The 15465-nt window shown below is 45.4% G+C and overlaps 2 protein-coding genes across 10 annotated transcripts in view; one reads left to right on the forward strand and one right to left on the reverse strand.

The window, feature by feature from the left end:
* The first annotated feature begins 7786 nt into the window (after positions 1–7786).
* Positions 7787–15465, forward strand: part of Ask1 (apoptotic signal-regulating kinase 1) — a 177056-nt gene continuing 169377 nt past the window's right edge. For all 8 annotated transcript variants that reach the window (XM_084598099.1, XM_084598108.1, XM_084598103.1 and 5 more), the window contains exon 1: positions 7787–7941. In XM_084598099.1, coding sequence (XP_084454225.1) covers positions 7850–7941 — 92 coding nt within the window. In that variant the 5' untranslated portion in view covers positions 7787–7849. The remainder of the gene's footprint in view (positions 7942–15465) is intronic.
* hgo (homogentisate 1,2-dioxygenase) overlaps positions 9042–15465 on the reverse strand; it is a 44873-nt gene continuing 38449 nt past the window's right edge. For both annotated transcript variants that reach the window (XM_084598021.1, XM_084598032.1), the window contains 4 exons: positions 13658–13784; positions 12688–12740; positions 11752–11880; positions 9042–9912 (listed from right to left, as the gene is read on the reverse strand). In XM_084598021.1, the coding sequence (XP_084454147.1) occupies positions 9775–9912; positions 11752–11880; positions 12688–12740; positions 13658–13784 (447 nt within the window). In that variant the 3' untranslated portion in view covers positions 9042–9774. The remainder of the gene's footprint in view (positions 9913–11751; positions 11881–12687; positions 12741–13657; positions 13785–15465) is intronic.

A 15465-nucleotide genomic window follows, 5' to 3' on the forward strand; every position in this document is an offset into this window, starting at 1 on the left:
CAGTGACCGGGGACCCAGATGAAGCGTATTTCTTTTACCCATCCTGGTATGAAATACTTTAGTGAGAGGCTCAAAAGAGAATCCCTTGCTGACTCCTGTGACAACAAAACAGAGTCTGATAGAAAAATTATTTTTGCTGATTGCAGAGAACTGTTAGAAGTGCAAGTCCAATTGCCATGAACTCTGCTAAAAAGATCGGTGTATAATCCGGGACGCGCACTGAAAAACTGCAGGAAAGAGACTGGAAAAATTCCAATCGCTGCTTTATGCGCAGTCAAAGGCACATCAGTGTCGATTACAGTGTGATCAGGGAACTTTGCAAGGTGATCAGACAGGAGACTAGATATTAGACTTCAAGGTAAGTGCTTCACATTAGATGGAAATATAGAATCAAAATTGATATTCATTTTGGACGTTGTATAACCAATATGACTTATATAGAACTGAGGTCCACACCAATGTTTTCTAAAATGCTCTGCGTGAAAACAACTTTGGGCATGCAGAGTCTTGGCCACTGTTGAGTGTGAAAGAGGTCCGGGTTTAACACAAAAGTAGGTATAGCCACACCGAGAGCAGCCTCAAATGACTGTAAGAATGATCTGACAGTTAGAAGGCGGAAATGGGAGTTGAGGTCCGCAGTGCGGGCCTCCAAGTACAGAACAGTGGTGGAGATTGACTGTGGAAGACCTAAGCAGAGTCACCGCGCACGTTGCTCTAAAAGCAGCAAAAGGTACAGCTTATATTCTAGACAAGCAGGAAAAATAATGCTAACAAATTCTAGAATTGGTTTCACATAGGCTTTATACAGAAGTAGGAGAGTATCTCGACGGATTCCTAATTTTCTGTTAGTTATGCGTATAAGCCTACCAAGTGCACGCTCACCTTTCTGAACATTAGACTTGATGTGAGGTCTCCAGTCTATGCTAGCATCATACGTAATGCCTAAATACCGCACATATTTCCCTTGAGGTATGACGTCTGAGCGGCAGTTAAACAGAACATATAAAGGAGTTTTGGCTTTAGAAACAAGCCCACTACTTTTGCACAGATTTAAAACAAACTTAATTTTGTCTAGTCAGACCTCAAGTGTATTTAGGTAATCCTGTAGCAAACAATAGAGGGCATGAATGTATTTTGCAGAGGCCAAGAATGCTATATCAACTCCATATACATATACAGTGACATCATGATGAACCGGAACATCGCACATCAATATATTAAAAAGGAGTGGCGAAAGCACAGAACCCTGGGGCACCCACCCCTCTTGTCTGTTTATAGTTACCTGAGGTAAATGAGCCATCAGTGGAAAAAAATCTCGTCCTTTCAAAACTTCGCCGATTCACGCATAAATGTTGAACGGGGGACGTAATAATGATAACTTGTTGAGTACAATGGATTTTTCAATGCTGTCGGAGGCCTTGGCAATATCGAGCGTTACTAACGTTGATATCCCATTGTTGCACATAGCAAGGCGAATTCTGCTTTCTAAATGTACCGTCTTTGCCAAAAGTAACCAGACTGCTCCGAAGGCTGGCGGAGCGAGCGTGCGGCCGTGTGGCGGCGTTGCGCTCGCTGTGGCTTATCGGTGCTCGTCAGCTCCGAGGGTACAATAGCTGACGTAACTTCGCACCTCACTCTCGTCCGTTGGATGATAAAAACTAGGTGCGTATGATGTGCCGGCTGCGGTTTCATGTGTGCGAAGCTTGGTTGTGCCCAGCGTTGGCGTTCAGTATAGCGACGGGGCTATTCGCTCTTCTCGGCAACTTCCCTGAAGCAGATATGTCGCGTTTCTCGCTATATAATTATACATTCTTGTGTTCTGTAATCCACTGCTGAAACGCACGAGCAGTATTGCGCTTTCCTGTGTGTTTGATGCGCCTGTGCATTAAAGAATGATAACGCACCTCGAAATTTCAATATGCTTTCTCCAAGGTGCCTTGCGTCGTGCCACATTACGGGTCGTAACTCCGGTACAAAGATATGGGAAAGCTTGTGAACCCTTTCAAGCCTCCTTATCTCTCTTTTAGGCTTGGAAAATTGTATTAACCACTTGGGGAGGCTGTTCAAAAATAAGTGCAATGATTGATTCTAACAAATTTTTGCATTCGCTTATAGGTAAGTTTTGGTTTAAGTAAGGAACTGAAATGAAACCTTCTTTGCGCTTAGCCATTATATGCACATGATTGCTTTCTCGTTCCCGGAACACTTATTTCAGGGCGACACTGTCTGGCAAACCTAGCACATATTCGTCTTAGAAACGAACATGAGCTCATCGTGTCTACTATCACCTGCTTTTCTGTTTTCCGCAGTTGCCGAGAAGAGCGAATAGCCCCATCGCTATACTGAGCGCCCTCGCTGGGTACAACCAGGCTTCGCACGCGTGAAACCGCAACCCGCACATCATAGGCGCCTAGTTTTTAATCATCCGACGGACGGGATTGAGGGTGCAAAGTTACTTCAGCTGTTGTACCCTCGGAGCTGACGAGCACCGATAAGCCACAGCGAGCGCAACGCCGCCTCACAGCCGCGTGCTTGCTCCGCCAGCCTTCGGAGCAGCCTGGTTACTTTTGGCAAAGACGGTACATGTGGAAACCATATTGAGCATCCATGGCGGGAGCCAATCGGGGCAGAACTCAAAGTATTTACCTGTGAAATATGCTTTGAGAGGCGGCCATTTACAATTTCTTCTAATAATTTTACCAGATTTGAATTCAAAGCTATCGGCCGAATGTTTTCAACATGAAATCCTGCAGGGTCTTTCAACAGCAATATAATTTCCGCCACTTTCCAGACGTGCGGTAGCGACGTACATTTTAATGATTCGTTGACCAGATCCAGGAGATCCTCAGTGAACTCGTGTGCTAAAATTTTGAGCGTACCTACCGTAACCCTTTCCCAACCTGGAGCCGAGAATTGCACGGAAGAAATCACAGCTAGGAGTTCTGACCTTTTAACCTCAACATAGTCTGAGCAGGAAATGGGAGCGTGCAAGGGAACTCTGCACTGCTCATGGAAACGTAATGCTAGTCCTTGCGCAATGTGTTACAACTCATCTTTTTCCTCCTGTGGAGACAATACTACTGAACTTAATAAATGAGAAATGAAAGAGTTCGTATTTCAATCCACGAAACGATACAAAGCATTTCTGTGCTTAAGGTTTGACAAATAAGTATTCAGATTTTGGCTGTACTCGTCCTTTGCCTGAGCTATGACTCTTTTAAATGACACTGGAAAAATTTTGTAGTTTATCCAATTTACTGGGCTCTGGCTATAAGAAAGGATTCTACATGCTGCTTTCCTACGGCAAAAGGCTGTCTCACACGCATCATTCCAGCATGGGATGACGACTTATTGCTTACAGCAGAGCACACAATGAACTGGGAATTTTCAGTAGCGTTGACAATTGAGAAAAACACCTTGTACTCTGTCGGTCCCACATGAACAAAGGTTAGATGTGAGGGAAGAGCGTAGTGATGCTGCATAAGTGATGTTGTGTAGTAGTTTACTGGCAAGAGTGTTATCTCGTGTTGGGCTCATCATCATTGTAATGTTATTGAAAAGTGGTCACTAGATGTACAAGTCTACTGTTTTACATCCCCCTATACCTATCCCTCCTGCTTCAAGGGATAAATCGATGACAAATCTGGAATTTCCGCGCATGAAGGTTATAGCCCGAGAATTGCAGCAGCACATAGCATTTGCCGACATCCACGTCCATAACAACTGTCCGCATGAGTCAGAGTAGTTACCCAAAGAGTATGGTGCGAGTTGAAATCTCCTGCAGTGATGACGCTATGGGAATTTGCACGTAATCTGTCAAAACAGTCAGTGCTACGTACACCTATGAGACAGTAGACGTTAACGACAGTGGCAGGGGCACACTGCGTCAAAGTGATATCTGCCGCTAAGAGCTCACAGTCTGGATTCATTATTGTATTGCTTATTTTTTCCCGGTAACCTAATTTTGAAGATATCAAAGTCTATAAGCCACCGCCCCTACCGTTTACACGATCGGCGCGGAAAACACGAAATTTTTTTAAGGTAAATTACTTTACGGGGGAGAGCCAAGTTTCTTGTAACAGCACTATGTCTGCCTCCTGTGTTGAAAGGAGGAGATGTAAATCGGGAAATGAAGATACGACAAACCGACAATTCCACTGAAGACCTGCCATGATTACTTTCCTAAAATTGAGGCTGCATCAGCCTCCATTTTACAGACAATGTTACAGAGTAGATGGATGAAGAATAGAAGCTTAGTGTAGGAGGACGAAGAAGAGTGTGTGTGCGTTCAGGTGCCGTCTGGCTCGGGTGCACTTGTTTTGTGTGAGTAACGTTAGTTTACGAAGTAACATCAATATTGTTACCATATATCATGCGTTTCAGGGGAGCCGGCCAGTAATTTTTAAAAACGAGCTTTTCGAGTTATTTAGATGAACTCTACAGTGCCGTAATACCAATGTTGATGGGCACCAGAAACAGGGCCAACGATGTTATTTGCGAAGAAGTGAACTAATTTCTGATAATGGGTTTTATATATTAACATTAGGCACCTGGTGCCAATTAGACATTTGTAGCCGGCTTTTGGCAATTAACCTACAAATTTTAAAATTTGATAAACGCGATTTCCCTCGGCGCTGTGGTTCAGCAAAATTTAGCTATGTACATAAAAAGTGAGCCATCAATCATTGACGCCAGCATCCTTCCCTGTCCCTCCTGTACTGCGGTGCTTGGCGCTGCTGCTGTTACAGCCTACACAGAACAGAGATTCAATGCGGTCCCATTATTTGACAGAAGCTGGGGCGTTGTTTTCGGAGCGCGGGTTTTTGAAAGTACGCTTCTTCATCGCGAGATGGCCAAAATTTTGCTCAGTTGCAATGCCGAGAGAACTCTACGTCTTGAACGTACATGTGTAAGTTCCAACATCTGGTCAGTTTTCTGCTATCACAAACTCAAGAACGCACGACATTTCAACGCGTGAGTCAAGTTTGGAACGCGCAGCCTGTTTGAGACTTAGGCTTGATGTCACTTGATCAAACTCTTCATAATAACACCCACTACACCTGTTTGTTCCCCACCGCACCTGTTGGTGTACGGGCACAACTAATTTTAATGCCCGCCATCTTGTATTTGGGAAACCAAAACTATAGCGCTATTTCATCTCCTGACGTATTATCACATGGTTTCACTCTTTCCCACCATATTTAACCGTGACGCCATCATTAGCAACCACATGTGGCCGCCGTCTTCGATTTGAGATTCTGAACCTATGCTGCCAGCTTTATGACGTTATGACGTGGTTTCTCTGCCTTGCGTCATTTTGGATTATGACGTCCTCATTGGCATCCGAATTTGGCCGCCATAAATCATCAAATATTTACCATTTGCGACATCTTGGATTTATGTGACGTCCCCGTATAATTTTTCGAACACGCTAAAACAACAGGGACGAGGAAGAAACAGACAAGGACGAACGCTTGTTTTAACGCTCTTGAAAAATGTCAATCCTGCACCAACTATCCCGATCCGTCACCCCAATTAATCAAATAAACACTGGTTCATAATTATTTACTATGGAGGCCGCCATCTTGGATTTCTTGGCTATATCAAGGACTTCATGAAGATGGGCATGAAGACGTGAAAAGAAATATTCAGTGTATTCAACGGCGAAGATCTCACTAATTAGTATCGCTGCTATTAAAGCTACCGACCGCAGAGCAGTAAAGAAAGTGCCGACACCTGAAGGACAGGAAATATACGAAGTGTTCCGGCGAAGCCAACGCCTGATAATTAAAAATAGAATTGTTGAGGCAAAAAGAGGCTGTCTACGCATATTAATATCGATGTCAGTGAACGTTAAATAACCGGCAAATTGTATCAAGTAGTAAATTGATAAACTAATTATAATAGTTAACGTTTTACCTATGATTGAGATATATTTGTAGCTGGCTATTAGTAATAAGCACACCCGCTTTTAGAAATTTGAAACTGAGATACAAATTCTAGGTCACTGCGGCGAAAGAAACCAAAACCATGCGACCTGTGCGGGCCACACCACTAGAATACTGGATGATGCCAGCGTACTTCATCCCTTTTCCACGCACCGCCAGCCCACCAGCTGGCTGATGTGGATCACATGATTTTAGTCGCCATACACCTTTCAAGCGTGCTTTGAATATGTGCTTTGCGCGGATGTTGTTGTTTTTACGCGTCTTCGTGCAAGGGTCAACACGAGTTATTTTAAGGAAGCATGCCTGACTTCTGTGCCTTTCGAGGCAGCAACAAGACCGAGTCAGTAAATGCGTTTTTGTGCCGCTTTTGGATGGAGGTGAAAAGCAAGGCGCCCGTGTTCTGTGCAATGTCTGTGCACGTTATAGAACCCCAGTTGGTCGAGATTTGCGTATTCTTTCACATACGGCGCCTCTCATAGCCTGAGTCGCTTTGGGACGTTAAAGCCCATAAAATAAAATCAAACCAAACCAGCAGAGCAAACTGTGATCTTTCGTTGTTCAGACAGAGCGCACAATCATGTCTTGCGGAGTGCTTGTCGTGGCCTCTTTAATTCTATGCTTCAGGTTGGCAAGGCTGGAGGACCGGTTGGGCTATATTAGCATTATTATTCGCATATCCCCTGAGAAAAAAGACCTAGCTAGATACGTCTATCGGCTTTGAAGGTAGACAGGTGTTCTGCCGCGGACAATTTCCGGCCTAGAAAAGCTGTTATCCAAGAAAACCACAGAACGAAAGAATGAGTGCAGTGGAGCATCATCCTTATTCAATTGCATCATCTTCACCGCGTCCAGCAGAAATTCAGAAGCGAATTCCATGACCACACCCCTCAGTATGCACTCTGTAGTTCATGCTGGCGAAGTTCTTGTGATTAAAATAGAGGCCGACAACACGGCTTTGCAATATCCCACACCACACCTTTGCAAACCACTGAATCTGATGAATTTGCTGTCGTAACCAGTGTGAGGTGGCGACCTAGAAATCATGGAATCTCTGAAAAAGGGCACTTCGTAGGTCCACGTCATAGAAAGGTATTTAATGAAGAGAAAAGACAGAGAGGTTTGCCGGTGGTAAAGCAACCCGAGCATGTTCTCTAAAAGTTGAGGCCTCTCTTCATATTTGATCAGGTAGAATTTACAAAAACAAAGCCGGCACTGATGATCAGGCGTATGCCTTTTACGGATAGATGTCGGGCTTTTTGCAAACTCTCCAAAGAGACGAATAACAGCCTCGTAATGCACTGGGAACTTCTCTCTCGGATCTGTGTATTAACGTTCACATGGGCCAAAAGGAAGTTGTATAATTCCAAACTCTTCGCTCAAAACTGAGCGTACGTCTTTGATGTTGGGGGTTCACCGTCCCTGTGCCAGCCAGGCGACCCTTGTAAACTTACAGCAACAAGGCACATGGCCACCAGGATGCCCATTATTGTACGGCCGTACCGCTAAAGTGACTCTACTGCGCGCTCACGTGAGCGGCAACAACACCAACCACTTTCGCAGCCGAAAAGCGGCCCCTAATAGCCGCTTCTCTAAGTGTTTAACTGACGCGTAGCCTGTTAACAAGGCGACCTGACGAAGACATTTGCTAGCGTCTTCGGGGCATTTTTCTTTTTTCAATTTTTATTCATGAGTGATGTGCGCAGCTTTACGTTGTGTTGCATAGATATGGTATCTTACTTTCTAGATTATCAGTCTCATTGTGTATCAGCATGCTCCCCTCGCCTGCCGCTGCAACACCTTATCGCTTTTCATCAATGCGGCGCCAGCATGACGTTCGCGCTGTCACCGTGTTCCAGCGAGGGTTAGAGAGTGTAAGTCGCGCGACAGACTGATGCAAGTTGATGGATGCTGCTGCCCGCTTACACCCCGCGCGCCCATTTCGGGCTGCGCTCAAGAATGGCCGAAATTTCCGCACCCATGGAGCAAAAAATGAGTGCGTATGCAATTTTTTTTTAACCTGCTATCGCTATTACTAACGGCTAGCTATAGAAACGTCTAATTGCAGTCAAGTGCCTTAGAAGTGTGGACGGGGTCGGGCCGGCCCTAAAGCCCGTACCCGGCGTAGCCCGCGGGCCGCTCGGAAGCCCTCTGCCTCGGGCTTGGGCCGGACTCGGGCCAGGCCGCGCCTGACACACTGATCCTAAGTACACGCAACTTTCGCGAAAGCACGAATAAGGCAATCTTGTGAAAGGTGTCTCGAATGCATAGCGTTGTTTTCCCAGATCCCTGATCCCCACGCAATAGCGTTCGAGTTTTCTCGTGATGTCAACCCGCCTTTGCACCACGCCCCTTGCCGAGTACTGATCTTTGCTAGCCGTGTAAGCAGAGGGCCGGGCCTGGCTGGGCTAGACCTTTTCACTGTCGGGCCAGGCAGGGCTCGGCCAAAAAATTTCGACTAGTGCACTCCTCTGAAGTGCCTTCCGCTGATAGGCAAAAGTTAAAAATTAGATTTTGGTTTACCGCTTTTGTAGCTAACGCGATTTCCGTATTTTTGGCGCCTCTTACTACTAGTATGCCGCAATCGACTTCGCGTTACCAAGAAAATCCTGTTGTTGTTTTTTTTTTTGTTGTTTTTTTCAATATGAATGATCGGCTTTTGCAAAATATCTGGCGTGTCTGCATCATAGTATCCAGAGAACTTCACACTAACACAGCGAATTACCATACATAGGAATTTGTTTTTAGAGCCTCGAGTCACATATGTGCGTGAATCATGTGGTTATTGTTGTCACAGTGGGCACAACAGCATGACCGCGTGTTTCTACATGAAGGACAACATGCGCACGCCTAAGCGCTTGGCAGAACGTACAAACCATCGTTGCGAACAAACTATTCCAGACCAGAAGCTGGATCAAGGCAGTCTTTCATGACTGGTGGCAAGCGGGACAAAATTACCCGTGCTACGCTTTAAGTCGCAGATACAGATGTTAAGCATCTGTAAGAAAGCAGCTGACACGTTCTTGTGGCGTATGACTCAATGAATTCCTTGCTGCAATGAGTACAAGAAGAAATGATTATTCCGCCAAACCATTTTTTCACCGTCTTTTATTTCAAAACACACTCTCGAAGCTTCTTTTCAACACTTTGGGGACCTAATCGCAGCGATTGAATGGTGCGGTAAAAAAGAAAAGAAAGGTCGATCTCTCGATCTAAACGGGAATGAATTGCACTATTCGATTATCATCAAAGCATCAAGCCTGAACTTCACAGCCGAAACATGATAATGTGTGAATAGCTGGCGCCGAGAACTTCATGGCCTTAGCGCTTTGTTATGTATAATTTCACTGTGATCCGGACAACAGCGCTTGGCATGTCCCGCAGAAAGATTTAATCCACTTCAGTGAGAGTTACGCCTGTATCGTACAAGCTGTGTTATTTGGCACTTCGACAAGCATTGCAAATGATAGCAAAAACTTAGCGCAATAGCGGCATAAAAAGGTAAAAATGGCGTTACAAGAGAAATTTAACTTCCTCGTTCATATCTTGTTGAGACTTGTTTTCTATCCTTCTCGATTAACAACCGTTCCCGATGCGTTGTGCGAACTAAAAACAGGGCATGTTTTCTTTTTTTCTTCACTCAGCCAAGTGATCGAAGCGATATGAAAACTCAATTTTGAAGAACAAATGCTAGAGATACTGATCGGTAGTGTCAGGGCTATGTTGTGTTTTAGATTACGATGCCTTCTGACTTTCGCGGTTATGCGCGAACTTCGATCGCCGACCGTGCAACGATACGAAGAGCGGGCTTCGTCCGTAACCTAGGAATCTAAGGCTTCTTCCAGCTGGGGTCGAAGTTCTTGCGGAGCCCCTGCCAGCAGGTGTAGTACTCTTTGTCCAATGCCTGGGACTCGTGTTCCGCCCACGGGGTTACTGCCATGCTGAGCGAGCTCTCGAACATGAAAGCCTGTAAGCACAAGGAAAATGCGTTAAGATGTGTGTTTGAGACGCCGGTTTGGCATCCATCTCGGCCGTAAACAATGACCAACTGCATTATAACCCTCTAAAAGCCTAAGGGAAACAGCTTGTGTCGGCTTCGCTGAACTGTTATTCCTGAGCGCACTTAATTTTAAACGAAGGCAGTCTGATTTTTGTGTTTGAGCTAGGAATTCACGGAGCATATGAACAAAATATTGACTGCATAGTAGTCGAAACAGTACGCAGCGTGGCCTCCTTAACATCCGCACACGCGCTAACAATACTAATAATGCTAGCGACTGCAAAGCCATATACATTACGGGCGACACAAACTCTATAAAATTATTGGACGACATCTGAGTTCAGCCACGCATGGCTGAATTTTGTACACAATCGAGGGCGCAAATTTGTCTTATTCCCAGTCACTCATCAATGGACTTCACAGGCAGCTTAGACAGAATTGTAGCAATATAGCATAGGGGGCGAATCGATATTACGCCTCGAAATAAGGGCTTTCTTTTTTCTTTTTTTTCTCGTCTCTCCTGCCCTGGTCCTTCGCTTAAAATTACCTGCTTCGTTCTTTCAAGCTTAGACAAGGTAGCTGCGCTTTTACGCAGCGGCAAAATGCATCAAGATTTTGTTATAGCAATCACACTCTTTGACGGTCGCCAATTCTCTCCCGCAGGTTGCTATTTCGAAATATCTCAATTAAAGTGCCAGCGCTTAATTTTTTGTGTCCCGCTCCACGGAAAATCCGGCATTGTCACGTCGGCATCAGGCGTCATTTCGCTAAACTCATGATTGGTCGACAGGGTCATGACGTCACAGCTACATTGTCTTCCGCGGGAATTTCAGACGCACCACAACGCTCACGTGAAGCGTCCCGTCACGCGCGGCACAACAGTGATAAAAGCATGTTATGACATACGAATTAGAAGTCGCCGTTCGACTATATATCATGAAACACGTATATGGAACCTTACAACATTTAACTTTACAAGGCCCATCTTGATAAAGAAATTTGTTCCCAAAAAACTTATAAGCTTTTTAAGTGCCAAGTAGTGTTACAACATTTACCTTTGGTTTGCAAGCCATACACACTACCAAGTAAGCCATTCAATGTTTACGCTTGTACAGCTGGGGAACAAGAGGGATTTAGAGGCATATCGTTCAGTCTTTGAGATATTCTGGTAGCTTACGACCCTTTGCTAAATGGTATTTGCGCATTTGGAGAGGGCACAAGCTGCTATCTATTCATTCACCCTCAGGACCGAAGCATTACAGAGGGGAGTGGGTGGACAAAGCACTAGTGCGCAATTAAAAATGACAAGTAGGTAAGACATGTTAGCTAAATCAGGTTTGAATCGGATGTTATGATAAATGGAAGTAATATCGGCAGGAAGGCGATTTCAATCTTCTGAATGCCTTTCAGATCGAGCTTCAGTGTTTCATTAATTTTTTTAGCTATTTGAATTTTTAGCTAATTTCTCTCTAATGCATGAAAAAAAAAAACGCTTTTCATTCATTGTTATGACTTTGGTACTTCGCTTTTGTTAACTAAGTTAAGACATATGTGCTCCATTGAAGGCCAAAGCCGTGCAGGATACCTCAGATTCATTCCGGGAGCAATAACCTTGCATACAGTACATTTTATTCATTAAACGTTGTCAGTAACCAAATCGTCACGTATTCTTAGGTCGCTTGGAAAATAACGCTAAGGCAAATAACTATTCAAAGATTGAAGGCCTGGCGTCTGCCGTTCCTCACGAGTGTGCATTCAGCAAGAGGCCCCGTCGCCTTCTACCCATATGGTCGTACAGCAACATACCATGCAGCCATCCCCAATGCGCTGCGGCACCAGCTTGGCCTTGGAGGCACCCTCGAAGCAGTCAACGTCCGGACCGTGCGGGGTCATCATGCTGTGCAAGCTGGCCCCACCGCTCTGGAAGCCCGTCTCCTGCGAATGGGACGAAGCGCAACACGCAGCACTAGTTAACGTGCGGAGCAGGAGCTGCTCTTGGTGCTGGTCATTAGCGAAATGCCAAAACTTCACTGTAATTTTGCTTAAAGACGATATCAACGTAACTTTACGGTTTAGCTACAAATTTTGCAGCGAAGCCAGTTCTCAGTATCTTTTACACATTTCGACATCTTCTGTGTAATATACGAGTCTTAATATAAATAACATAAAAATACATACTTTATTCCTATACTTGATATTTCATCGACAGAGCGGTCTACAAATCGACGGTTGCCACGTAGGATACGTGTAACCAGGGTGCGTTATCAGCCCAAATAAACAGATTGGGTTCTCGCGCCTAAAACTGCGCGAGTGGAAGTGAACCGTTGGCTATACTTAAGATCAAACAGTAATGTTATGTAACAACGAATTCACGCAGACTAAGACGTGTTTTTTTTTTTTCGTTCAGTGAATCTCCCAGTGTCATCCGCAACCACTTAGTAGCATTCTCTTTTTTTAATATATTAATTTCCATTGCAAAAATATCTTGTCCGGATGGACCTCTTCGTTTATGTCGCCAGTATGCAAATCGTTCTCTACCCGCGATACACCAGTGGTGAGAGAGGAGTCTGACTTGGGACTCCAATCTACACAAATGTCTTCCGCTACTAGCCCGTTGTGTACGTCGCAAGACGGTGGGGACAGGACAATTTATTTTACGCAGTCCAAACTAACACATGTCATCCGCTACAGTTACGTGAACATTTGACGTTTGCACAGAGTGGGTGTGAATATAGTACATACCTTGGCTTCGTACTTGCCGCAGATGAGGCCCATGAACTCGCTCATGCAGTTTCCTGTAATGGAGAACGCGAAAGTGAGCAAATCACCCCAGCTTTTCTCGGACATTTCAGCAGAATAAATTAGACGTAGATATAAGTAAAGCACCACTCTGCCTGCAAATAATCAGTGACAGAAACTTTAGCCCTGTTAGAAAAAATAAAGTGCGCACTTCACCACCGCCCGGTGTTAGGGGAAGGGTTTGTCTTGAATAAAAGCGAAGCGAGCAAGCATGTTGTTCCTTCGAATGCAAATGACATGTTTGCTCGTGCCTCTTTTATTGCAGATAAATGTTTTCCCTAACATGTGCTTTAATACCTAAACCAGGTAGAAGTGGGAGGCAGTGATGCGCAGCTTTATAGCCCTGTCTTTAAAGCGTGTACAGTAGGCTGGACCGCGGAGGCGGCTGTGTCTTTGCGACTCCCAGCCTCCTGATTTACCATATCTTACCTATTGCTAAAAATAAAATCATCGTCAACAAACACAACATAAATACCGAAATAAATACACCAATACCGGTCACCGTCCTCACAGGGATTCTTTCCCAAACGGGTGCATTAGGTATAATTAAAATAAAGGCTCTTGCACGTCTAAACCTGGGTATGTGCGTACCGGTGTGCTTATGAGCGTGCATGCACCTGCGTGCTTTATGGAACTGGCAAAGATATCTATGTCTGGCAGCAACTTACTGCCACCTCTATCACAGTCATCTTTCTACATTGACTTCTCACCTGGAGACCACAGCATGAAGACAAGCCTAGTCGATGCGATACCGACCGAACGCAAACCCCTAAAGAGTCGCGTGCCAAAAGCCTAAATATTGCATCTTCGTGCACATTTTCCACGTTTCTCTTTTCCCTCCATCTATTCCGAGTTTCAGAGCAGCGGAGATCGCACGCGGAGTACAGGAAAAGCCCGCAAGAGGCACACTCACTGTGATAGTATGGAGGCCTGAAGGTGTTCTCCGCCACCGACCAGCGCGGCGGGAAGATGACAAAGTCAGCGATGGCGGTGCCTGGCTTTGTCGAAGGACACGTCAGCACCGTGAAAATTGACGGGTCCTGCGGTGGGAGCGGAGGTTGGTGCATGTGGTCAGACGCCGCGTCGAGAGTCTTCACCAACAATAGCACCGCGGCGCGGTGCAGTGGTTAGGGCGCTCGACTATACTGTGCCCAATGATGCGAGATCGAATCTCGGCCGCGACACCCGCTTTTCGGCGGAGGCGAAAAGCAAGGCGCCTTTGTGCTGTGTGATGTCAACACACGTTTAAGAACCCCAGGTGGTTGAAATTTCCGAAGCCCTCCACTACGGCGTCCCTCATAGCCTGACTCGCTTTAGGATGTTAAACCCCCCAAACCAAACCAAACAAAAATAGCACCTGTTAGTTCCAAGTCACGTGCTGTAACTTGCAGATACGTATGGCTATAGTATAGGATTTACCCTGTATAGCTCGGGCCCGCGGCACGGTTACGAGCACGCCGCGTCGGGACACAACCTTCACAACGGCCTCCCTCCGGCTTCCAGCCCGTCTTCGCACCACGTATAGCGTCATAGCACTAATATGGGTGAACCTCATCTATTCAGGACCCACATAACCTAAGCTATGCGTTTGTTTCGTGCGATCATTCACTCAGATCACACCTGAAGCCATAACACGAACTGTGAACTCCCGACGGTCGACGCCTGGCTGTCTGCGTATAGGAGAGGAGACAGTATGCGCGGCAAATACAGTTAGCGAACATGTAAGTCTGCAATCCCACCTGCATAATGATAAGGGGAATGCGGTCGTGTTTACCAACGCTTATCGTGCTGAGTATTTTCATCTGCAGGCGGGATATAAAGCAGAAGCCGGTTTCGTATACTGGCGCCATCTCCGAGGGTGTGGTTGGGTGGAGTGCTTGCCACAATCGATACTATGTAAGTGCGCAACCGTATAGTGGGAAGGACTTTACATAGCTTGATACCGGTTTCGACTCCTTCATATCGGATCAAAGTAGACTAAGTTACAAGATGACCAAGCACTGTAATTGAAGATGGGAAAATCAGCGCCTCGCAAGACTTCGTAAGGATGTTCGTCCTGGTGGACACTTGCGCTGCTTCACTTCCTCCTGATGGGAACTACAAGCGTCTGTTTTCTATTTTAATTGTGTTTATACACCCCTAGGTACTCACAATACGCACTTCTTAGCAACCATGGGTAATCCCAACGAAGATTCAGTGCCGTAATTTTTGCATAGTGCCAAGGGTAGGTTGAATACAGCTGTTAAATACAGAAAAAAAATTAAGTCGAGCTCTGAGGCCGACAGTTAATTACAACTATACTGCTTTTTTGTTTTATGTACATTTATTTACTTATTTATTTTCTGGCCTTTTTACAGCAGTATACAGAGTGTTCAGAGTTAGACTTTCAAAGTATTCTTTTGAACCCGAATACTGCTACAGACAAGCTATTTTCGTACATGGGATGAGCTGCCAGGCGGATGCAACGTGCGAATATAATATTCATGGTAATATGGAAGTGTCACTCGAGAGGTACCAGGTTCGATCCCCGGTGCCACAAGGTAGACAACGGTTTTCTAAAAGGTACAAAATTTCCACCGGAATGCGACTTGGCTTCTCTGGGGTGAAATGCAATTGGGAAAAGAGGTGGTTGGCCAAAGTTGAGCTGAAAGACCACATATGGCTTCCTGCGTACGAAGCGGGTTTATGGTGGTCTGATGGCGGAACAAACAAAACGTGTTA

Source organism: Amblyomma maculatum, chromosome 1 (genome assembly GCF_055883805.1).
Source record: "Amblyomma maculatum isolate TAMU_Amacu chromosome 1, ASM5588380v1, whole genome shotgun sequence".
Taxonomy (NCBI): Eukaryota; Metazoa; Arthropoda; class Arachnida; order Ixodida; family Ixodidae; genus Amblyomma; species Amblyomma maculatum.